Below are 26,219 nucleotides of genomic sequence, written 5' to 3' on the forward strand. Positions count from 1 at the left end.
GTTATGTGTGTGTAATGTCTGTAAGCCACTGGGACCTTGAATTACCCCTTGGGGATCAATAAAGTATCTATCATGTGATTGCAGTAGACGTACAATGGAAAAAAAATGGAATTCTAATGAATACATTTTGAACAGTAGAGCTTGAATTGCGATTTGAATACAAATCGATTTGTTTGCACTCCCCAACGGGTAACTGCTCCTCAGATCTCTGCAGGGTGAATCCAGACAGCTAGCTATTTTCCCCTTGTTCATATCTTGTCTCTTCTCTCTCCGCCCCACAGTGCCAGTGCGTCGTGGGTGTCGTCCCTGCCCGGGCAGGCCTGGAGGGACAGTGTAGTGGAGAAGCTTCGGTCTCTTGGTGTGGGTCACATCCTGCTCCTCGTCCAGTGCTTCATCTCGGCCATGGCCAACATCTACAACGAGAAGATCCTGAAAGAAGGAGACCAGCTCACGGAGAGCATCTTCATCCAGAACAGTAAATTGTGAGAGGTTACTTGTGAAAAATCAGGCAGAATACACAAGGATAAATTCAACGCTTCCCTTCTAATCTTAGTCCTTTGCTTTATGCTTTTTGCAGGTATGCCTTCGGCATGGTATTTAACGGTCTAACCCTCGGGCTCAGCAGCGAGGCTCGGGGCCTCACCGTCCACTGTGGCCTCCTACATGGACATAATGTTTACTCCCTGTGCCTTGTGCTGGTTACTGGTGAGTTAGTCTATATTCACGACGTTCCTCTACCCGGATTGCTCAATTGCCGCCCGAAATTCCTGCTGGATGTTCCTCATTTTTGGCCGAGTATCCGTTACCTTCTCTTTCTCTGTGTTGGCGTTCTAACCTCCAGTGGATTTCTGAGGACTATGGTTACCTGGTCCTCAGATCTCTGCAGGGTAAATCCAGACAGCTAGCTAGACTATCTGTCCAATCTGAGGACTATGGTTACCTGGTCCTCAGATCTCTGCAGGGTAAATCCAGACAGCTAGCTAGACTATCTGTCAATCTGAGGACTATGGTTACCTGGTCCTCAGATCTCTGCAGGGTAAATCCAGACAGCTAGCTAGACATCTGTCAATCTGAGGACTATGGTTACTGGTCCTCAGATCTCGCAGGGTAAATCCAGACAGCTAGCTAGCTATCTGTCCAATCTGAGGACTATGGTTACCTGGTCCTCAGATCTCTGCAGGGTAAATCCAGACAGCTAGCTAGACTCTGTCCAATCTGAGTTTTCTAACTAAAACAACTTTTGAACATACACGTTCCACCGAAACCTGTTCCTTCAGAAGGCTGTTTTGTAGAGGCACCATTGCTCCATCAGGCAATATGCGCCGCCCAAGACTATTTTGATTGGTTTAAAGAAATGCCAATAAACCAGGAGCTTTTTCTCCCATCCCAGTTGCCAGTAAAATGTGAGAATTTTTCTGCACTGAGTACTTTTACGTTTTATATGTTAAGTACATTTTCCTGATGATTCTCATTTTCCTGATTCAAAATATTATACAAACACAAAGGTGATAACGCATTGGCTGGGAAAATGTTTAAATTTCTGAAATGGTTAAGAATATACTAAAATGCAAACAATACAGAAAAACATTTTATGAAATTTCTTTTAAAACTTTAGTGGGTGACTTTTTGATATTAATAAATAAAGTCCCACTCTTCTCTGTCTTCTCCTCAGCTGCCCTGGGTTTATCTGTGGCCTTCATCTTGAAATTCAGAGACAACATGTTCCACGTGTTGACGGGACAGATCAACACCGTCCTGGTCACCGCCCTCTCTCTCTTCTTTTTCGACTTCCGCCCTTCGCTGGACTTCTTACTCCAGGCTCCCATAGTCCTTCTGGCCATCTTTATCTACAACGCCAGCCGGCCCAAGGACCTAGAATACAGCCTGCAGCAGGAAAAACTGCGGGTCATCAACGGGGAGGTGTTCGAGAGGTCCAGAGGGGTAGGGAGCAAACCGCTTCGCTCAGCTAACCTCCATGTAAAGCCTCTTCCTTTCCCTCCCACACACATACCACGCTCACACATAGCTCCGCTCTCCTCTCTCTCTCTCTCTCTCTCTCTCTCTCTCTCTCTCTCTCTCTCTCCTCTCTCTCTAATGGGATTTATTCAATGCAGGAGGAAAGCTAGTTCCCTTCTATAGAAACAGCATTCACCACTGATACATTCAAGGGTCGCTCAATCAAAACCAATCACAGTTGTCTTGGACGGCGCTAAGCTGCAGACACAGCGATGGTGGCTCTGCAGAATAGTCTCTGGAAGGAACTTGTTTTGGTGGATCATTTGCATCCGGCTAAAGAAAACGCCACATACGATATGAAATGAAGTTCACTGTTGACACAATACAGTAACGTGAACTATTTAAATCAGCTGATACATGGTTACACCTCATTATCTCTTCCGAGTGTATCTCCGTGTGTACTTTGTCCACAGCAATCCCACCAATCAGTCCCAAAACGTCCCAGTTAGAAAGGAAATGCCTTAAATATATTTTTTCTAAGTCTTAACAATCATTCCCTGAAAGAACAAGGCAGGCCTGTCTTGATGCACGATTTAAATTTTCTTTTTAGACTTTAGACTCAAAGTTTGTTGTTTGTCTCAATATATCAAGAAACGGGATAAGCCTCAAGTCCATATTAGCACCACACACACACCACACACACACACACACACACACACACACCCACACACACACACACACACACACACACACACCACACACACACACACACCACACACCCCACACACACACACACACCACACACACACACACACCACACACGCTCTCTCTCACACACACAGTGAAGGAGTTTAAATACTTTGGGGTCTTGTTCACAATTGAGGGGACAATGGAGCCCAGGATTGGTTGGAGAAACAGCGGAGCTGCTGCCCCCGCAACCTGATACCAGATAAGTGGACGAAGATAGATGGATGGATGGATGGCTGGATATTAAAACACATGATTCAAACACCATGCTATAGCTCGGTCTCTTGGTGTACATAGCAACCAGTTTATCTACCAAAGGAGTCATTGGCATTTAGAGCCCGACTGATACCGATACCAATACAAATATTTGGTTATTTAAAAAGTCAATATACTGGCCGATATACTGTATATTTTAAAAAAAATCCAGAAACGCGTAACAAAACACAAACAGATCTCCCTAACATTAGGTATTTGAGTAATAATATAATAATTTGTTTTGTCACAAGAGAACAGAGGAACAGCAAAATATATTAAAGAACTGATAAATGAAATAAATAATAAAAATACAAAATTAAGATTTGAAACTTAAAGTCCTTTGAACAAAAACACTATCAAAAAAAAATCAGGGTTGCCAACATGGATGTTGTAGAGCGCCCTCTGGTGGACAAACTATGCGACGCCAACACTCATCATGGTTTACTGTCCGTTTTTATTTTTTAAATACTTATTTATCTGAATCATTTATTTGTCATTATAAATGATTCTGGTGAATGGATATTTCTTAAAAAAAAATATATATATATATATTATTTATTTATTGGCCATTATAAATGCCGATACCAATAGTTCGGCAAATGCCTAACATCGGCCCGACAATAAATCGGTCGGGCTCTATTGTGATTAATAGGGTTGTTGTGGGGAAATAAGCTATGATTAATGAGAGAAGTATTACTGTTAACAGAGCAGAACAGAGCTGCTGTCAGCTACATCTAACGCTTTGCTATCATTAGATGTGTTGTGTGTCTCACAGAAGACACACACATACGCACAGTGCGTACAGGATAGGTTCAAACATTAATGTTTTGACTCTGCATGCATTCTGATTTTCTCTTTGTGTGATTTGTGTTGCAGGACGGCGAGGAGCTGGAGCTCCTGACAAAGCCCAACACGGACAGTGAATCCGAGGAGGAGTCTTTGTAGCGCTGACTGACGAGACACAAGGTATTGTTACCGCTGCTAAACAGGACGGACTCATGGAGGCAGCACGCTCCCTCACTCCGTCGTAGCATTTATTCGAATGACGTGACTGGCAGTGATGATGGGTCCTTTGATGAACTCTGTCAGACTCTTGGGATTCCTCCTACTATTGTGCATATTTTGAAATGTGCCTGTCTGTATACGAGCGCTGTCATTTACAGAGAAACATCAGTAAAATATCAATGATTGCTAGGGCTGCACGATATGAGGAGAATATACAATAACATGGAATATCACGATAAATAATCAGATAAAGTATTCTCTTTCAGTATCCTGCTGACACACAGCAAACTCTTTGTTGTTAAAAAAAATAAGGAAATAATTTCCAACAAATTGAAGATTGAAATGCATTTTCCTTTTTTAAGATTATTTTTGGGGCATTTTTAGGCCTTTATTTGACAGAGCAGCTGAAGACGTGAAAGGGGAGAGAGAGAGGGGGAATGACATGTAGCAACGATCGGCAGGTTGGAGTCAAACCTGGGCCCACTGCTTCGAGGAGTGAAGCTCTACGGGCGCCCGCTCTACCAACTGAGCTATCCGGGCGCCCAGACAGTTACATTACACAAGGGCAGTTTCTACTTATATTTTCTTTCAACTAATACAAAAAATCCCCTAAGTGTCTTTTGCGATATGTCGCAGCTTTTTGACATATGGTTATTGCGCCAGTTGATATTGCAATGATAAAACAAACAGAAAAACAATATATTGTTCAGCCCTAGTGTATGTGCATGGAAAATAGTCGTCACTTTGTTTGTCATTTGGGATCATTAAGGGTGTGGATTTATGGATTGTTTTATTTCTTCTAATGATTCCTGTTGATTGTGCAGCTAAGGGAACTTGCAGGTACTCACCAGCCACACAGTTTAATGATTGTATTTGGCTTGTTATTGTTTTGTACCGTGTAAATCAAGTGCTTTTTCAACCTAAGGTCAATGTCTGAAACACTGGAAAACTGAGGCGCCACTTTCCAGTACAAAGTCACAAACTATAGCTTCAACACTACATTACCAGGAATGTATATGCACACCGGGACCGATGTTTCCATTACAGTTTACAGAGCTTTGTATTTCTCCCGCCCCCTCAGTGTATTTTCTTAAACATGAACGAGAACCACAAGCATCTACAGAACTGACTAGTTAGTACGTCTGCATTTCTCAAAGCACAACAAAATGGCTCTTTGTTCTCCTACTTGGCCTTGAACTTTTTTTTTGTCACATTGATGTGATTACAACTGTGAAATATAGTTATTTTAAGATTCTTCTTGAAATTAAATTTGAACGCTTGTTCTGAAATAAACTTCTAGTAAATTGCTTTCATTTTGTCTAAGTATAAGTGAGAGATTAGGGGGCAGTAGCTCAGTCCGTAGGGAGTTGGGTTGGGAACTGGAGGATCGCTGGTTCAAGTCCCCCTACCGTAGCTGGAGAGAGGCCAGTTCACCTCCTGGGCACTGCCAAGATGCTCTTGAGCAAGGCACCGTACCCCCTCAACCACTCAGGGCCAGGTCCTTACTCTGAAATGTGACCGTGCATGAATAGGTCCTGAGCATGTGTGTGTAGTGATTTCTAACAAATAGAGTGGACATTGTAATTTAAAATTACATATGATAAAAATAACATCAATGGCATTTAAAAGTTGAGAAAAACAAGAGAGAAATGAAAGGAATTGGAAATACAGTAGGTGTGAAGAAATGGGATGTGGACAAAAGGTAAAGTAATACTGGGTGAACAGGGAAGTGGAGAAAGAAAAGTGAGGAGTTAAAAGCCAGTCATTCCTACTGTAGTTAGGGGGGGGGCTAGAAGGGGGCACAGGGTCTAGCCTCTGGCAATTGTGATTTCCATTGGATTAGAGTCCTGTCACTTGTTCTGCCAATTTTCCCAGCCCTTGTCACATTACAAATTATTGTTTCCATGGGGACTGTCCAGAATTCTGATACCATGGAACCAATACTGGAATTGCTTTAAAAAAAAAAAAGTGGCAGACTGAGCTTAAAGAAAATGTGTTTTGCATTCTGAAATACAATCTTTTCAAGAAGTGAAACTAATAATGAATGTGATGTTTTATTTAGCCAAATTACATGTTGTTGTTTTATCCTATCCAATATATCCCCACTTGAAAAAAATCCTGGAAACTCCCCAGACTGTAGTGCAGCACATAGTTATCTGACTATAAAACAGGATTGTATTTATGATTAAATGGCCATTAAAATATAACTTCAGTTTCCTTCATCTCATTGGGCCACTAGGAGAAGATATAGCTTAGTATAGTTGAGACTGAAATCTGCAGCTGAATATTCATATTCTGTGCTGATAACACCATCACTGGTAGTCAACAAATCTTTTATTTGTCATATACCAACAACAGAGTATAAATTAGAACATTATATAGCAATGGAAACTTTACAAAAGGGAAAAAATGTGACAGCTTCTTTTCATAAAATAATCGATAACTGCACCTCAAATGCAACAGAAGTCCAATAAATACATGTCTTTTTAAGCCAATTATCTACAAAATAAAGGTCTGTGCTGACAAAAATGAACATGTAACGTTGACCCAGAAGGCAAGTGAAGGAGACAGATGACATGAAAACGTGCAAAACACTTGTTCAAAGTCAGAAATAACAAAAACTAAATCCACAACAGATCCCTGATCCTCCAGGCTCATCTACACATTTATGGATCGATTAAAGCACCTTGCATATTACAGCTGCTTGCAGCAGACTATGCTCTACGTACATTTGTTAAAGAACTGGATCGGTGGAAGCTGCCGTTTTCAGGCTTTAAGTGCTACAAAACCCTCGGGTACCACTTTATAACCACCATCGCAAATAAATGGTAGATTGACAGTTAATTAAAGTTTACTGTTAACAATGTAATGTTTATTACTTATTAGTTCAGCATTAATTAGTTTTACCGTTTATTGTTGCTCAAATCATAAAATGTATATATTGTATTAAGTGTTTGATGATTAAAACATTGTTTATAAGCTGTCATTAAACGGATGAATAAGGGGCTATTATGACGTTGCATCTGATGAATATAATACCTTGGTAATGCTCAATTATGACTTAGTAAAGCATCTGTAAACAATATTTAGATAGCTGTCAGTGTACAAATAGTCATCTCTTTCATTGATCGCTAGAATAAGATTTTAATGGGGCCAAATTGATGTTACTAAATGCTTTTCAAACTACTGTTTTCATTATTAATTATTAACATATTTTCCGTATTGGTTGCAACTTTTTAAAAGCCACTCAAACAATGTTTCGGGATGTTTTACCAAACTAGTATTACCATTGACAAAATAATAACTATCTAAATGTATAAACGTAACAAATAAAATAAAATAACAAATTATAATATTTCTCATAAGTCAACATATTGAATTATCTTTTGTTAACAGTAAAATAACTGTTAGCCAAAGTTTAATTAGCTATCAATTCACAATGAATCAATTCACAGTTGAAAGTGAATGGTTATCATAAAGCGTTACTGAGCTCCATCTGAGCTGCAGGGGCGGGGCTAGACGTTTCTTTTTAATTTTTAAAAGCAGACTGAGTTTATATTATGTTGTATTCAGATATCTATTTAAAAGAAAAACAAGTGAAACTAATAATGAATGTGATGGTTTATGTAGCAGAATGATGTTATGTTGTTCTATCCAATGTCTCCTATATTTCTAAGCAGATTTTCTCTGCCGTATTCTGATAAAAATGCCCCCCTCCTCCCCCATGACTGATTATAAAATCCTGGAATCGCCCCTGCTGAGCCGACTGCCTGGTGAAGGATGGGCAGGAAAACATTAAAGAAGTTACGAGTGAAAAGAAAGACTAACAGTAGAGAAGAGTTAGTAGCCGTAGCCCTGATGATAGCCGTCCTGGTAACCGTGTTCGTATCCATGCTGATGGTAGCCATAGCCGCCGTACTCATCCTCAGGGCAGCGCATCCCCAGGGACTGCTGGATGGCCATCTCCTGTCTGCGTAGCTGCATGGAGTCCACCAGGTCGTAGATAATAGCCATGGACCACATGGGCGAAGGGTACCAGGACTTGACATTGCCGTCCTTCCCAACCAGCAGCATGGAGAAGTATTCTGGGCTGATCTGGAAGTAGTTCCTCATGTCCTTCACCAGGCTACCGGGTAGCCCTTCACGCTCCACAGTAGCACTCCCTGGATGGAGCAGAGACTCCGTTTAGGAATAAAATATTCAGGACAGATATCTAAGGGCGTGGTGTGGGCGTGGTGTGAGCGTGTCAGCTGCGCGTCATGTCCGCTTTTATTTCGGCGCCCATGTTCACTGGTTAGAGCTTGCACACTGCCTGCGTGACACCCATGTCTCAGGAAACACGTGCATGCTAGAAATAGGACTGCCGCCTTTTTTTCACGTGACACGCAAGCGTGTTTCAGGCAAAATAGAATACAAAAAGATGTTTATATGTCATTTGGACACGGATACATTTAATAAATGACATTTTGATCTTTAAAAGTCTTTAGGTTTTGACATAAATGCAGATATAAATGTATCGATTATCGATTTTCAAATATTGCACTTGTAGTCTATACTGTATATATACTGTATACACTGTACTTTATACTTGCAGTCATTACTGCCAACGTTGTCATCAAATCAGTATATATTTATGTTTAACATGAAGTATACTACTGCTAATATTTCCTTTTATCAATGGGAAACAAATATGTCCAGACAAGGCAAGCAGCAGCAGCGCCGCGTCACGTTTATTTTGTACAAAGACTGAAAACACCACGCAGCTGCCACACAACTGAGTCTCAACAGAAGCGGCACGCTCATGCAGGCCTTGTGCACGAGGCCTCATTCCTCCAGAGGACAGCCATGGTTTCCTTTACAGACTTGTTTGACCTTGTGCTAAGCTCAAATGCCCAAAGCAGAAACCTGAAGAGCTTCAGTCCACTGGCAACAGCTCGAGTTTAGTCTCACATAACTCCCACTTATTTTCCAAATTCTTTTTTTTTTTTACATCAGAAATATGGGTTACTTTGAACCAAAATGTCCAAATTTGGATGGAAACAAGGATTGCAGGTGACTACTTTCATTTAATGGTACACTGATCCACTCAACATCCTCTGATCTTAACTTTGTTTAGTCAAAATAATTCAAAATTCATGCTTTTTTTTTCTTTTAACCTTAGGCAATATGTCATATAAATTAGGTTTATGGACCATGAATTTTAAAAACAAAAGCATTTAAATGAGTGACAAAAAGGTTTAAAAATTGTCAAAAGCATAGGAAAAAGTGAAAATTTTGAAAGAAAAAAGTTCATGTTGGTCTGGAAGAGTTCTCCTGAGCAACATCTACCAGGCCAATGTGACACAATGTTCTAACAGTAACCCTCCTGTTGTCTTCGAGTCCAGTTTGACCCCTTTCCAAAAAGTTTCTATATCCAAAATTTGGGTTTCTTTCATACAATTTTTCCAAAAAAGTAACGTGGATGGTTCCCAACAACGCTCCTCACAAGTTAAATAAACAATCAGTTCACTACTTGTTTTTTTTTTTGTCAATTTTTTTGCATTTAGAGAAAAAACTATTGGTAAAAGAACTTTAAAAAAAAAGGGACAAATGTACAAATAAAGAGAAAACTGTCCAAAAAAAGAAAAAGTCAATAAAAGTGACTAAAATGTGAAAAGATATTGAAAAAAAGTAACACAAATGTTAAAAATGACAAAGCTTTAAAAATTTCGGGAAAAAAACACAAATTTCAAAAGGCTCAGAAAAGGTCAACAAACATTGAAGAAGGGACAAAAAAAAAAATGTGTGAAAGACACAAAAGGGTCAAAAAAGACAACCATAACCTTGATAAAAGCTTTTTCATTTTTAATTTCCAGGTTGGCGGGAAGACTACACGAAGGTTAAGGAATTTTAGTTGCTTATGTTCCAGTTTGGGTTCTCGCTCTGACGGATCAGATGGAGACTCAGCCGAAGGCGGGAGTCTGGCACATCCTCCTCTGATTGGCCAACACTATGTTTCTGTTAACCCTTTCCTTGACTGGGTTACAGGTGCATAGCAGCAGAGACAGACCGGATACAGGACACAAGATATCAAACCTGTTTTAAGCCCTTTGAACCTGTAATTATACGTCCTCTGTCACTAACTCTCACTTGAAGCACTAAAATCGTTTTTGTTTTTTATTTAAAAAGAAAAAAAGGTTTTACGTGGGTTTGAGCCTCCCTAAAAAAAAACAGATCTGGGGCAAAATTTCTTTACCTGTAGCGTGAGGAAAGATGATTGCTTGGAAGTGAAACAAAGGGGTCGAATGTCAGTTTGTGGACATGGTCTTAGCGCTCAGTGTCAGAAGGTGCTAAGTGTATAAATAGAAGTTCTGGGTGTGTGTTAGTGTGATGCTAACCCACAGTCCCAGTCATGAGAAAGTTCTTACCATTGATAGGATAGAGTTCCAAGACTCCGCCCATATCTGCCAGCTCCGTGCCGACCAGCTTCAGAATGGCGATGTGCCGCAGACCTATGTTGCCAAGGCAACAACAAACCACATGGACAACACACATCAGAGAGAAGCAAGTATGTTACAGTAAAAGACATTCTTTTAAGGGGTGATGGAATGCAAAGCAGATTTTACCTTGTCTTAGTTTAATAACAGTTTGGAGGGTAAATAGGACAGACATAGTACCTCAAAATCCCACTGACTGTCCTCTGAAAATCTCCCAATTTGAAACTGCCTCTGAAAACGGGCAGATGTCAACGAGCCACATAGTTGACATCAACTATGTGGCTCCTCCTTATTTGGCTCTGCTTTCTGTTTCTGTCACGCTCCAAAATTTACATGGGCTACACCACTGATCTGAGATCAGCTAGTCTTCTGAATAGGTCACGCAGATCTCAGAAATTGTTTACATTATTTGTCTGCTATTTCATCACTAACGTCACTTCTGAGACTTTTTTATGTGAGAATTCAACTATGTAGAGGTCAAATGCGAGCTTGTTACACCCGCAATCTCTTACCACAGGTTCCAGTTAATCTTATAATGGATATGTTTGTTGAATTATTTAAACAGACGACCGGGGAAATAAACGCCTCTCGATAGATAGAGGCCATGGTGAGCTGAAACAATGAGAGCTAGCAAGCCTCCTCCTGCCGAAACCTCAGAAATTCACAAAAATGCATAAAATTGAAACAGACAAACTTCTGACAGAAGTGTTAGCTTTGTAAGACCTTAGGGTGGTTGTGATATACATGCCGTGATGAAATTCAAAGTGTAAATATACTACAGTAATGCTGAAACTGTACCGAGCGTCTGGGAAAGGACAGGCCGGCACCGGCCGCTGCCACGGAGCTCATCAATCCAGCACACAGTCGGACAACATTTGTAATTAACCATCAATTTACCTAAAACGGCACATATTTGACCTTTATATAGTTAATTTCTTGCATAAAAAAAGTCTCCACTGTGTGCGTGCGTGCATGCTTTGCTCAACCAATCAGCGTGCAGGATCAAAATATTTATGAGACCATATAAGGCACAAAACCTCTCATTTTAACCCAGGCCCAAATAACAGGGTAGCATCAGGACAAATATAACAGCAGCAGGGTCATTTTCAGCCAAAACAATGTTACAGACCCTATTAAGAGACATTACGGAACAGCGTGAACTCCTCTATATAACCATTCTATCACCCTTTTAAACAAGAACATTGTGTTCTGTAATTTGCTGACCAACTGTAATCTATCCACCAGTCCTCCAGCTTACACGAGCTGATTTCACTGCCGTTGCTTATTATTGGAACCATTCTGACTGTTTTTAGGTAGAGGGAGGACAACGTGGTGGTCCAGAGAGTCCTGCCAAAAAAGCAGTTTCCTCTGAAGCGAGAAAGCCCACATTAAACACAGGAGAACGCAGACTTGGTGAGCGAGCCCAGTGCTGAATACCAGGATCAAACCTCTCAGGCCGTCAGCCCAGTCAGCAGGACAGGCCTTTGTCTGGGGCAGCGAGGGAGGGAGAAGCCCTTGGTGCCCGCCCAGCCAAGAGCAACAAAAGAGGGTAGCACGGTGGCTAAGTGGTTAGCACTTCTGCCTCACAGCAAGTTGGCACTCAGGGTTCGATCCCTGGTTTGGGGAGGGCCTTTCTGTGTGGAGTTTGCATGTTCTTGCTTGTTTGCGTGGGTTTCCTCTGGGTGCTCTAGTTTTCTCCCACCATAAAGACATATGTGCTAGGTAATTAGGTCTACAGTTGAATATTAGCCATCTGGATAACACTGGCACGTTCACAGAAATGTTGATTAATGTGCATTGTCCTAATCTAAAATACATCTAAACCCATGAGGGAGGGGAAAGTCCTCACAGACCCTGGGTCTGCTGACGAGCAAGACGAGATTTTTTTATTTACGTGACAAATGGGACTTAAGGGGCTGATCCCACTGAGAAGCGTCGCTACAGGCCAACACTGCGGTGGACGGGCGATCAAATATGATTAATAGAAAGAAACAACAATGGATTCAAGCCAAGAGAGACCACCGGAATTTACGGTTTGCATACTAATACATGGCAGGCACACTGTACCATAGAAAAACAATGGTTTCGGTGGCCATGCGTTCTACTGGGGACGTGTTTCTAGCGTCTGAGAGGAATCTTTACTGTTACCCTACTGTATAAGCTATGACTAATGTTCCAAATTTAACATGCACAAGTTTGGGTTTCCGTAGTAGCCAGGCGCTTGTTCTGTTGCAGCCATGAAGCGCAGTAAGCAGCGCTCTACTGGGGCTTTATTTAGCAGTAATGCTGCCAATGACTCCACTCCAACTCCACCCCTCATAGAATCAATAAGAACCGGAATCGAAAGGAAGAATCGCAATTGGAATCCGAATTGTTCAAACCCAAACGATGCCCAACTCTACTTAACACCCTTGAAAATCTTGTCTTTGATTATCTGTATTTCAAATATGATACAAGTTGATACATACTACAAGTTTTGAGATTGTGTACTTCCCCTCCTTTAAAGTCACTTTCCAGACCTCAGGGAAATGAGTTAATTGACCGGTCACAGATTAGTTTTGGAGTAGTCTACGTATATCCTTGATGTTCTAATTCCTGGATTGTTCTGGTGCTGCAGGAAATTCCGCCGGATGCATGTATTTTATGTTACCTTCCGCTTTCTTTTTGTTGGAAATATAAACTGAGGACTATGGTTAACTGCTCCTCCGATCTCTCTCACATCTGTGGCGTGAAGTGTCAGGTTAAATTTCAGGGGACTCACCGAGGTTGCAGGCCTGGCTGTTGAGGCCATAGAGCTGCTGCTGATAGGCCCACTCTTCGTCGTTAGGGGCGGAGATGATGAACAGGCGACGTCTCCAACGGAACCTGCAATCACAGAAAATTTCAGTCCTGAATTTAAGTGGCACTTTGGTCCAGCACTGGAAGCTATGTGGTAAGATACAGAATGTGTGCTTGTTCACCAACATGTTCCCATTCTATTACTGCCAGAGGGTGACAACCCCCAATTATGGTAAAAATCCCGCCACATCTCAGCACTGTGATCTGAAGCTAAAATTCAGGTCTCCATGGTAACAAAAGACAGCCTGCCCGGTTTAGAAATCTCAGGAAAATATGAGACTGCAGTGACTCCGCCTTGAGGTACTTTTTATGCTACTTATAATATCCGTGGAACACACGCACACACAGGCTACTGCAATCTGCCAGATGCTGCTTATGAACACTGTAAATTGTGGTGCAGCTGATTATTGAGCGAAGCAACAGCTGTTTGATGGGAGCGGAAAGAGCCTGGTGGGACCACCCAATAATTCTGACTGCCAACTCCTCAGCAGAACACATATCAAAGTCAGATTTTCAGTCCAACAGCTTTATTAACCCTCTGAGGTCTAAGGACATTTCTACATTTATTTTGAAATTCCCATTTAAAACCCAATTAAGACCAAACATTTCCATAAGACGAGTTGAAACGAGCCGGTCTGCAGCGTTCTAAAAGCCGCCAGTTCACACCAATGAGACGAGATGAGACGGCGTATTGTCTCCATAGCAGCCACTCTTTAAACTTCGGTTCTAACTTACAACTTTTAGAGTTTTTTGTAGCTGGATTTGTAATTTGTTTCATCTTAGGGGTAGAGGTGGCCTAGAGGTTAGGGAAGCGAGCTGGGAGGTCCCCAGACCGTCAGGATAAAAATCTGGGAGGGGAAAGGGAATGAGCAGAGCTTGTTCCTCCCTCATCACCACCACGGAGGTGCTCTTGAGCAAGGCACTGAACCCCAAACCGCTCCAGTGGAGGTGCTCAGTGGTCGGCAGATCAGACGGTGGTGTTACTGGGCAGCTTCCAGGTATGAATCTGGAACTGTGTGAACATGACGGGTCGTCGTTGCAAAGTTGTTCTCCATCAACTTACGTGGATAAATAAAAGTTAAATGTATTAATGTGTATAACGTTATGCAATAATAAAATGCTTGCTACAGTTGCATTTCTAGTGATGAATTTGCGAAAACACGTCTTTGTTCTAATGCCGCCGGGCACTCCCTCTCTTCAGTCCGTCTATCCCGCGCAACCATATAACGTTACCGTGGAGGCGCCGTCTAAAACCCTGCCATTTACACCAGCTGTTTGTAACATAAAAATAAAATGGATTGTGATCATTTTATTTCTATAGTTTATAGCTGACTTTACCAGCTGACTTCTCTATTGGCTGTAGTACCAGGAGACGTCTCTAACGCTCTAAAACCAGCCTCTGGAGACTGGACCAGCTGACTTCTCTATTGGCTGTAGTACCAGGAGACGTCTCTAACGCTCTAAAACCAGCCTCTGGAGACTGGACCAGCTGACTTCTCTATTGGCTGTAGTACCAGGAGACGTCTCTAACGCTCTAAAACCAGCCTCTGGAGACTGGACCAGCTGACTTCTCTATTGGCTGTAGTACCAGGAGACGTCTCTAACGCTCTAAAACCAGCCTCTGGAGACTGGACCAGCTGACTTCTCTATTGGCTGTAGTACCAGGAGACGTCTCTAACGCTCTAAAACCAGCCTCAGGAGACTGGACCAGCTGACTTCTCTATTGGCTGTAGTACCAGGAGAGTCTCTAACGCTCTAAAACCAGCCTCTGGAGACTGGAACAGTGACTTTTCCTATGGCTGTAGTACAGGAGACGTCTCTTACGCCTCTAAAACCATCCTCTGGAGACTGGACCAGCTGACTTCTCTATTGGCTGTAGTACCAGAGCGGTCTCTTACGCTCTAAAACCAGCCTCTGGAGACTGGACCAGCTGACTTCTCTATTGGCTGTAGTACCAGGAGACGTCTGTTACGCTCTAAAACCAGCCTCTGGAGACTGGACCAGCTGAGTCGCAGCGACACCATCAGCTGGTTTGAGTCGAGCTGAGACGGGCCGGTTCAGACCGCTGCAGGTTTTCCCTGCGACGTTCTAAAGCGGTTGTCTTGTCGCGAATCTTTGGTCTGAACTGGGCTTTAAGGATATCTGCATATAACCGGATACCCATGTGTTTCATATCAAAGTGTTCAGAACAAACTTAATAGTGAAGCACAAATTTGTTTCAGAGCAATGATTAAAGAGATATTTTGGCCATAAAGCTGAAAAGTTGATGGTCGCTTTTTGAAATTTCTCAAATCTCTTGTGAAAACAAACCTAAAGTCAATTTTTTTGGTGCTTAAAATGAATTTACAAAAGTCTTGAGTTCACAAAAGTAGCGTAATATATGAATATATATGAATAATTTAGTAAATAAATGTCTACAATGACATTTTGTAATATCTCTTTTTGAGTGTTGTCAAACATCGCTTGGACTCGCCGGTGCATCTTTTGTCCTTAGAGGGTTAAAGCCAATTCCAATAAAGAGATACTAATATACAGTTTGCTCTTTCAGGTGGTTGCTAGTCAAGATCAACGTTAATCCATTTCACGGACGCAGCCTGACATCCAGCGTGTGATATCCCTTTGCTTTCACTCCCTGTGTGTTGCAGTCTCAAAATCCCTTTGCTACCGGAAACAACAACAACTACAGTTAGAAAGCTACACTCTGAGAATGACAAGTTTTAAAGAAAATTTGGATCGTGCAACAAGGAAGACCTGCTTGGTTCTTCAGGGAATGATTGTAAAGATTTACAAAGAATTTATCTTTTCTCTAACCTTTTGGGACTGATTGGTGGGATTGCTGTGGATGAAGTACACACAGAGATACACTGGGAAGAGACAATGAGATGTAACCATGTTCATTTAATATTGTATGTGACGTTTTCCTTTTCACAGGGTCCAAGTTCCTTCCTGAGACTATTCAGCCGGAGCTTTGCGTCGCCCTAGACAATTTTGATTGGTTTAAAGAAATGCAAACAACAATCATTGTTTGCTCAGGCAAGTATTCTTAGAGTGTACCAAGTGAATCAACTTCAAATTGCTTTATTCGTTTATAGCTCTATAAAAAAGTTATTTCCCCAGCACTTTTGTAATATATTTTCTTTTAGTAATGAATTTCACCAGTATCCCACTCGTAGTAGTTGTCTTATTAGGCCTCCCTAAAACCCGGTTTAGTGTATTATACAGAGGGTCAAAGATAGGGACCAGTCTTCCTACTTCACTCATTGAGCTTTCTAAAGAACAGTTTAAACAGAGAGTAACGTTGTTGAATTTTCCATATGGGTTTGTGCTCTAAATGTAATTTTACATCGTTTTATACAAAGACATTTTGTTTTTTTTACATAATAATATATAAATTGTTGTTAAATTGTTAAATGTACTTGTTTCTATGGAGATTGTCACTTATTAAGCCCCTTGAGGGTGTTTCAGCAATTGTCCATCACATATTTTTTGTGAAACATATAATGCTGTTTTAATATTTTTGTTGTTTAAAATAAAATAAATCCAATCAAAAAATCAACAACCCAGAAGGTTTTGTTCTCCTATCCCAAAAAACAGAAAGCCAGGTCTAAGAGCAGGCATATTAATAACCAATGGTTTAATGTTGGCTGTGCTCTTGGACATGGAGGCTATTTAAAACCTTTAGAAACAACTTCACCTGGAGAGGAAGTTCTCCAACGATCTGGGCTTGTCTTCTTTCTTACAGACAACCCCGTCTCTCTTCTGTTGCTCCATCTCTCGGATGCGGGAAGAGAAGGTGTCGATGTAGTTGAAAACAGCCTTCATGGCGATGGGAACTTCATATGCTTGCTGACAAAAGATCATCAACAAGAACCAGTTACACGTTTAACAAAAGGCCGATTCAAAAATGTGCCAAAGCCACAGGACTAATAAAACTACTATGTTAAAAAAAACGAAAATTGACAGAGGATGTAAATGTGCTGTATTTATATAGCGCTTTTCCAGTCTTAACAACTGCTCAAAGCGCTTTTACATCTACAGGAAACATTCACCATCACACACATTCACACACTGTGGCCGAGGCTGCCGTACAAGGTGCCACCTGCTCATCAGATAAACATTCACACACATTCACACTCCGATGCGCAACCGGGGGCAACTCGGGGTTCAGTGTCTTGCCCAAGGACACTTCGACAATGACTGCAGGGGCAGGGATCGAACCACCAACCTTCCGATTGGCAGGCAACCGCTCTACCACTGAGCCACAGCCGCCCTGAATACGGAATCCCATTGCTTAAAAAAACAAACAATGTTGAAACTATTTCCAACAAAGTGATGAAGTGACGTTTTGGAACATGTTGGTAGATGTGGTGTGGCCTTTTCCACAAACATGCTTTAGAATAACTTCTGGGAAGCAGCGTGAGGCATAAACACAACGCAGCATCACATTTCATATACAAAATGCTAGCCAATCTCAGCGTGCATATCAAACACACACACACACACACACACACACACACACACACACACACACACACACACACACACACACACACACACACTCTCTCTCTCTCTCTCTCTCTCTCTCTCTCTCTCTCTCTCTCTCTCTCTGTCACACACACACATACACTCTGACCTTCCTTGGTGTGGTGGGATTTCCAGAAACACCCATATTGTGGTATGATGAGACAAAGGGAAAACCTTGACAACATCAACACATTAATAGTTCACAAGTCAGGGGATGAGATTCTTCATCCAGTCTCTAATAACCAAACCTGTTCATGTAGAATTATGTTTGTCTCTGAAGATTCAAGGAGTGTAGACAGCTGCATGACAAGGGACTGCTTTTGTTTTCAGGACGGTCCCTTTGGAGGTCGGTGGGCCTGCCACACTTTAGCATAGTTCCATAAAGAGAGAGAGGCTGACCTAGGCTTTAGCATCTGATACTTCCGAGAGAGAGAGAGAGAGCTGAACTAGGATTTTCATTTGTGTTTCTGGGGCCTGCGATATCTTTGTTTACCTTTTAAAGGGTCAGGTAAACGTAGTAGAGTTTAAATCCACCTTCAGATGACAGGACCTCCTGAGAGTTCACAGAGAGAACACATGGTGGTTAAACTGTACTGCCGGCTATTGAGAGTTTGATCCTGTGTGAGCCATCTCCCCAGCGTTCTTCACATGTGTGAAATGACTTGTGCTGCTCCTGAGTTTTTCCTCAACACCTCGGGATGTGCTAAATCTGCTTTACGGCTCCGTCTAACTTTTTCACACCTCCCTCCGCTCGCACTCGCTGTGTCTCTGCCACTTTCTGTCTCGTACCCACATCCTTGTACATTTACTGACTTCCCTGACTCTGCCTCTGTCAGCAGAGAGGTGAACACTGGCCTCTTTGATGAATCTGTCCAAAAACAGCCTGGTAAATTACCTTACACACACACACACACACACACACACACACACACACTCCCACACACACACACGCACACACACAGGTGAGGGCCAAATGTCATGTTGTGTGAATTATGACAGTGTGTCAGTGAAGGCGGCGTGTTGGCAGTGCGAGGACAGATCTGTCCACCTTCAAAAAGAAAGAGGAGGAAAATGTTGGGCCGAAGGGCGGTGAACCTGTAAACCGAGAGCAGAGACCAACTTCAGGGCCAGAAATAAAGCTGGAAAACACTTTTTTATCCTTTGAGGAAAAGTATGAATAAAATACTGTTCAGCTTGTTAAAAGTAAGTAAGTAAGTAAACTTAATTTCATAAAGCACCTTTCAAAACCAAGGTCACGATGTGCTGTACAGTGCAACATTGAATGAAAATTGAAAGTTAAAAAAAAAACAGGAAATAACAATATTAAAACACGCAAAAACAAAGTCATTATATTAATGAAATTCAAACAATCAAAACCACACAGGGGGCACAACACAAGTTACAGGACAAAGTGCCTTACAAAACCATGTCATGAGTGTTGGCGTTGCATAGTATGCATACCGATAGTTCAGGAAATGCCTAATATTGCCCGATAATATCGGCCCGCCGATTTATTAGTCGGGCTCTAGTACGCTCAAAGTAAGTTTTAGTCGTGCAACAGAAAACACAGATAGTCTAGCTAGCTGTCTGGATTTACCCTGCAGGAGATCTGAGGACCAGGTAACCATAGTCCTCAGATTGGAAGATAGTCTAGCTAGCTGTCTGGATTTACCCTGCAGAGACCTGGGACCAGGTAACCATAGTCCTCAGATTGGAAAGATAGTCTAGCTAGCTGTCTGGATTTACCCTGCAGAGACTGAGGACCAGGTAACCTATCTCAGATTGGACAGATAGTCTAGTATGCTCTGGATTTACCCTGCAGAGACCTGAGGACCAGGTAACCATAGTCCTCAGATTGGACAGATAGTCTAGCTGCTCTGGATTTACCTGCAGAGACTGAGGACCAGGTAACCATAGTCCTCAGATTGGACAGATAGTCTAGCTAGCTCTCTGGATTTACCCTGCAGAGACCTGAGGACCAGGTAACCATAGTCCTCAGATTGGAAAGATAGTCTAGCTAGCTGTCTGGATTTACCCTGCAGAGACCTGAGGACCATGGTAACCATAGTCCTCAGATTGGACAGATAGTCTAGCTAGCTGTCTGGATTTACCCTGCAGAGATCTGAGGACCAGGTAGCTAGTCCTCAGATTGGACAGATAGTCTAGCTAGCTGTCTGGATTTACCTGCAGAGATCTGAGGACCAGGTAATTATAGTCCTCAGATTGGACAGATAGTCTAGCTAGCTGTCTGGATTTACCCTGCAGAGACTGAGGACCAGGTAACATATCAGATTGGACAGATGTCTAGCTAGCTGTAGGATTTACCCTGCAGAGATCTGAGGACCAGGTAACCATAGTCCTCAGAAATCCACCGGAAGTGAGAACGCCAACACAGAGACAGAGGAAGGGGACGGACATCCGGTCTCAAACTCAAGTCCCCATCTCTGCTTCAACATATTTTGTCTGGAAGGACTTCCAGCCCCGGACTTTGGGACACAGCTATAGAGAGCGAGTCCTTACCTTGACTCTCATGTCGGTGTCGGAGAGAATCATGTAGAAGTCCTCATGAGTCATGCTAAACTCTTTCCTCAGCTCTGTAATCAGGTCCTGATTCACCAGGTCCTCCTGACGAAGACCCTTCATAGGCTTGTCATTTTCTGGAGAGGAAAAAGAGATGGTATCATTAATTTAAAAAAATGTGGTAGTGAAGGTAAATGAACAGGAACGGTGCGGTGTGTTAATAATTTCTGACATCTCAGCTTTTGCTTTGATATTTTGCTCCAAAGCCAAAAACATAAAACTGACAAATGTTTTGTTCATGAGACTAGTCAACAACCACGTCGGACAAATAAAAGCTCTTACACAACTGTGACAAAATGTCTCTGAGAAAGGGACATAACTGTCAGACGGGCTCACAGTGAAATGAAATACAATTGTTATGATTCCCATCAAATAAACCATAACAACATAAACTCAATGACAGTGTGCAGCTGTGAAAAATAGGTTTTCTATTGCTAAAACTTCAAAACAACGTTCCTAAAAAAATCCGTCTGAAATGACGTTGAAGTAGACGCTGCAGAATAAAAATAGAGTGAATCAGGGACAAACTCCACAAAGGGCAGCAGTTATTCACGGAGCTCCGCTATTGGTCAGATGATTAAGACCTCTACTGTAGCTGCCGTTTATACAGACCAAAGCAAAAGCCTTTTATACCCACTTCCTCCATGCATGTGTGCACAACATATAAACACACACACACACACACATACACAGAATAGTATTTTTTTTGGTGGTTAGTTGGTTCCCCTAATCTGTGCCATGTAATGTGTATGAGCAATCAAATCAGGAAACTCCAGCACTGGAGACAGCAGACTCAGTCTGCACACAATAAAATCTAACTCACATACAAGACATGCTGTCGGCCTGCCAGCCATCCTAAAACACTATGAGGTCACCCTAAACGGAGGGAGGGGCAACACTCAAAGAACCAGTTGTTTGTATACAGTACATGCTCACACACACACACACACACACACACACACACACATTGACCCACTGGCCGGTAAATGGTACAAAAGTGTAACAGAGTCCCAGCATGGTTGGTTGCTCTCTTAAAATCAACCAGACTCCTTTGACAAAAACAGTAATTTTACCACGTAGAACACAGGAGTTGCTGCTCTACCGCTGCCTCCATCAGTTAGTTTGTTTGTGTTATTGTGTGACTGAACGAACATTTTAACACAAGTGAGCATAGAGCGATGTATACAGCCTTCAGTACCCTGCCTGCTTCTCCAAACTGGGGGCATGCCGACTTCCATCTACTGTATGGAGAAGTAGCTCGTACAACCCCACTTCAAAATATCCAAAATAGCCCTTTTAAGTACAGCACAGTGCTCACAACATCAAGCCACAGTTCTCTTCACTGTAGGATTCAGAGTGGAAAACATTCACTGATACTTCACATTCTCAGTAACAGTTATTCTGGGTGGATGCATGACTCATTCAACTGCAAGGACCACTGACAGCCCAGTGGAGGATGCGTTTGCCCGAACAGATGGAAAGTGTCGGAGGGAGTTAACACCGGTGTCTGAGAGAACTGCCAATCATCTATTCCACAACCTATTTGAGCCGGGGCTTAGCACTACATTCTGGGCCCTGTAGAAAGGCATTCTCTATAGGCCCCTGACGGCATCCACACCTATTCATTCTGGCATTCTTTTGTGCCCTTCTCACATGACGGCCATTTCTAGGGGTGGCAATATGGACAAAATTAAATATCACAAACGTTTTGACCAAATAGTGATATTGCAGCGATATTGTGGGGTTGATCATTGTTGCTTTCACAAAATGTTTACACAATAAGATTTGTGATAAAAAATCATCAGTAATGTGAAAATAATGACTAAGTGGGTTGAGGCAAATTAAAGAAAATTACATCACTTTACATTAATGCAGCTTTTAAATACAGGAAAAGACAACTCTTATGTCATATTACGATATCCAAAATCTAAGACGATATCAACTCTCATATCATAGTATCGATTTATATTAGTATTGCCCAGCCCTTCCCATTTCCACCCCCAGTCTGACACCCCTGTGTTTGACCTATAAACGAATGACTTTTGAACCTTCCCATACCCTGATGAGAGATGTGAAACTGCGCGCTAGCACTGTACGGTACTTACCCAGCTGGTAGTGGTCAATTTTCATGGTGGAGTTGGTCAGAGAGCCAAAGATGGTGATGATGGAGACTTTCCTGATGGCCATTTCACACACAGACTCCAGGTACTCGTCCCGCTGCTGAACGTACATAGTGCTCTCCTCGCTGGGGGACGTAATCAGCTGGAGGAAGGGAGGGAGGTTAGAGTGGCATGTATACGCACACACACACACACACACACACACACACACACACACACACACACACACACACACACACACACACACTGTGCTGGCAGATGTGATGTTTGCATTAACCTGCAGGGGGAGGAAGGGGCATATTTTCCCAGCCACTGCTGTGATTAGAATCTATACTGGCTGCAAAACAGAGACACACAGTCTGTTAGCACGCAGCTGTGTGTCAGACAGCCTGTCCATAATACAAAAAAAAGAACACCTGAAATATTAATTTTTTGCAATCTTTTTACCAATAAAGTACACATTTTAAATATTATAATAATTGTATAATAATATAATAATTTTAAATAATAAAGTACAATTTTATAACTATCCCACTCGAAAAGTTGCCCTTACAGTGCATCCGGCCCATATGTCAGTTTAGGTTCACAATAGATTTTGGCCCGCCTAAAAAAAAATTGAAAGATTATTTTTTGGGGCATTTTCAGCCTTTATTTTGACAGGACTGCTGAAGACGTGAAAGGGGGGGGGAACTGTAATTACGTGACATTCAAAGCCAAAAATGTCCGATTTGCCGACTTTGAGACTCAGAAAATTCCCACAGAAGCAGAGAGAGTTTTCATATTTGGGCTGTGAAACAGATTGTTGTTAAAAAAAATGATATCACTGTTTTGCTTGATGGTTAAGGTTTTTTTCCCTGACTTTTGTAGGCCTTCGTGTCGACAAAAAAGCGTCAATTATTAGAAAAAGCGACAACAGAAAAAGTGACAAAAACATCTGAGAAAGCCCCCAAAAAGTCGGGAAAAAAAACAACAAAAATGACAAAAAATAGTTGTAAAAACTGTCATGCTGTAAAAAAAAAGTCAAAGATATTTGACTTTTTCAATGAAACAACAGCATGTCAATAGACGTTAATTGTCTGGCCCTTTATGTGATTCTCTTTTTCCAGAGTGGCCCTTAGTGAAAATGAGTGGGACACTGCTGTGCTAGCAGAACAGTGCAGGTTGATAATGCGACTGTGTCTGAGCACCAACGTTTCCATCTGGCTGAAGCGTGAAACATGAGCTTTGCCAGACGAGAGAGAGGCGGTGAGCATCTTGATAAAGTGTGAGGTATGTCATGCTCTCACCAGCAGCCGCCTCCTCTCCTCAAAGTAGTCCAAGAAGGAGGCCAGAGATCCCTTCGGAGGGGGCGTCGGCTTCTTAGCGGGCTTAGGGTAGTCCTCTTTCTCGGGGTACTTAGACAGCTTCTTTCCATTTTTCTTCCCTCCCTTTCCTCCTTTCCTGTCTGCCTTCTTGGCAGCCTTGTCGTTCTTTTTCTTCTTCTTGTCGTGCTTATCGAGCTTTCCCTTGACCTTCTTGGTGGGACTGATGTCGGTGAAGGTTTCTGTCTCCTCAGGATGACTGACTGTCGGCCTGCCTGGTGCATACTTGTCCTCGTACTCATTAGTTAACACCTGCACAGATAAATATATATGTTGTTGATGGAGTACTAAGAGTAACTCACCAGAATACTTCTATGGTAAAGCTATAGTTCATAGTTTCTGTCTTCCCCATGAGGAATTCTAAGTAATGACAACACAACTGTTGGTGTGTCTGCATGACACAAGGCTTCGGTAATCGTACACATTGATTTAAAAATTTAAAAAAAGGACAATGATTTAGCCTATACCCCAGTTCCCAAGAATATTAAGTTTTAAGTTTCCCACAAATCTGCAACTAACGATTATTTTCTCAATTAATCAATCCGTTTTTTGGTCCATAAATTGGGGAAAAATGTCGTCAGTGTTTCCCAAAATCCAAGATGATTTCAAAGTTCTCGTTTTGTCCACAACTATATAAATAAACTTTGACCTTGACCTATAGTTTTTATATGGATTTTTTTCCATAAGTCCAGAAACCTAAAGTATGTACAAAATTAACCCAACCCCTTTTACCTCACCTTCTCTCCCCCATTCTTCTTCTTGGCGGGCTTGATCTTGGAGGGTTTGTGTGTGGCAGGCGCCAGCTTGCGGCTGTGTGGATCTCTTGTGTCCTTGTCGGTGCGGTTATTTCCAGCCGGGGTGGTTTTAGCCGCGACCCGCTCCCTCTCCCTGCGGTTGTAGTAGGAAGGGTCAGCTGTGGTTCTGGGGGCTGGGAGCCACAGGGTTGTGGTGTGGGCTCTGGTTGGTGTCTGGGTGGTGGTGGTGGTGGTGGTGCGTTTGGTGGTGGTTCTTCTGGTAGTGGTGGTGGTGGGTTTGGTGGTTGTTGTTGTTGTTGCTTTGGTTGTAGTTGTGGTGGGGGGCCGGTTTGCAGTAGTCGTGGTTGGCCGTGTAGTTGTTGTGGTGGTTGTGTCAGCGGGGGTTGTTGTTGTTGTTTTTGTTGTTGTTGTGGGCTTTCTTGGGATCTTCTTCCATGGTTTTCTTTCTGCTGCTGTATCTACTGGTCCACACACACAGAAAGGCAGACAATAGATCAGGGACCTTTAACATTTTTTAATCCAAAGACCCCTTAACTGAAAGAGAGACGGATCAGGGACCCCCTACTACATTTATTGTTAAAATGAAGTTGGGCCTCTATAACGTGTAGGGCGGCCTAAAGCCTTTAGACATACCTTTAGAATTGGCTACTAAGCTATTCAAATGGTTGCCATGATTTTATATGTATCTGTGGGTGGCTACCTTTGTGACTACCTTACCTATAGGTCATCAGTGGGGATTAATATATGCTAATCATATGTTGGATTCATTCAAGGACTTTAATTTTTGAAAAAACTTAACAATTTTGAGACTCCCCTGCACTGACTCTGAGGACCCCCTAGGGTTCACGGACCACCTGTTGACGATCCCTGCAATAGATTTTTCCCGTCTTTTAGTGTGTTCTAGTTTTTGTCTATGTAGTAGATCTAGTAACAATTATTACATAATTGTCAATTTATTTTTACATAATTGTGGTTTCTTTGTTTAACCGCAATTCATTGCTAAAATTAGCTGTAAATTGTAAATATATAAGTGGTTACTGGTCGGACTATATAGTTAGAAAACATAACACATATTAAAGAGGCATTGTTTACTTCATAGGCTGTGTACCTGTGTTAGGTAACAGTGACGATGAAAGACCTATTTATGGAATTCATTCAAAACTGAATTTTTATTGTTTTTATTTTTTATAAATAAACATTTATGGGGCAAAGGGCAATTATTGCTAAGACAATTAACTGAACAGCAATATTTTGAAGTGTTACAGCTCTAAGTAGATGTGTAAAGTAGAAGAAAACACATGTCACTCCAAATGGAGCTTTCTCTCCTTTTTAAACTGCCTAAAAACACTTTAACCACATTGCTGTTTGAAAATCTTCAATTAGGGATGTCACTGATTGAGAGAGCCGACCCAGTTTTTCATATGTGTTGTATGTTGATTGGCTTGTTTGGGAGGGGGGGGGCATTAAGTCAGACTCAGTGGTGAGTGAAACCGGAGCAGAGGGACAGACACAGAGCCAAAGTAGTGGACTTTCTAATTCATTAACTTTATCGGTCATCGGGCAAAATTATTTAAATTTAACAATATATTAACGTTTTAAAGT

The 26,219-nt window shown here is 41.9% G+C and overlaps 2 protein-coding genes across 6 annotated transcripts in view; one reads left to right on the plus strand and one right to left on the minus strand.

Moving 5' to 3' along the window:
• Positions 1-5,272, plus strand: part of slc35a5 (solute carrier family 35 member A5) — a 13,405-nt gene extending 8,133 nt beyond the window's left edge. The window contains exons 7-10 of one of the 2 annotated variants that reach the window (XM_032516036.1): positions 282-482; positions 578-705; positions 1,673-1,977; positions 3,835-5,272. In XM_032516036.1, the coding sequence (XP_032371927.1) occupies positions 282-482; positions 578-705; positions 1,673-1,977; positions 3,835-3,903 (703 nt within the window). In that variant the 3' untranslated portion in view covers positions 3,904-5,272. The remainder of the gene's footprint in view (positions 1-281; positions 483-577; positions 706-1,672; positions 1,978-3,834) is intronic. The other variant, XM_032516037.1, reaches the window with a different exon arrangement.
• A 1,180-nt stretch (positions 5,273-6,452) lies between these two features.
• Positions 6,453-26,219, minus strand: part of ccdc80 (coiled-coil domain containing 80) — a 23,011-nt gene continuing 3,244 nt past the window's right edge. Inside the window, exons 3-11 of one of the 4 annotated variants that reach the window (XM_032516035.1) lie at positions 25,001-25,075; positions 24,600-24,916; positions 23,788-24,114; positions 22,487-22,643; positions 20,322-20,458; positions 16,972-17,123; positions 13,201-13,304; positions 10,371-10,454; positions 6,453-8,126 (exon numbers count right to left, since the gene is read on the minus strand). In XM_032516035.1, coding sequence (XP_032371926.1) covers positions 7,804-8,126; positions 10,371-10,454; positions 13,201-13,304; positions 16,972-17,123; positions 20,322-20,458; positions 22,487-22,643; positions 23,788-24,114; positions 24,600-24,916; positions 25,001-25,075 — 1,676 coding nt within the window. In that variant the 3' untranslated portion in view covers positions 6,453-7,803. Of the gene's footprint in view, positions 8,127-10,370; positions 10,455-13,200; positions 13,305-16,971; positions 17,124-20,321; positions 20,459-22,486; positions 22,644-23,787; positions 24,115-24,599; positions 25,079-26,219 lie in introns of all 4 variants that reach the window. The other 3 variants (XM_032516034.1, XM_032516032.1, XM_032516033.1) reach the window with 3 other exon arrangements.

Source organism: Etheostoma spectabile, chromosome 5 (assembly GCF_008692095.1).
Source record: "Etheostoma spectabile isolate EspeVRDwgs_2016 chromosome 5, UIUC_Espe_1.0, whole genome shotgun sequence".
Taxonomy (NCBI): Eukaryota; Metazoa; Chordata; class Actinopteri; order Perciformes; family Percidae; genus Etheostoma; species Etheostoma spectabile.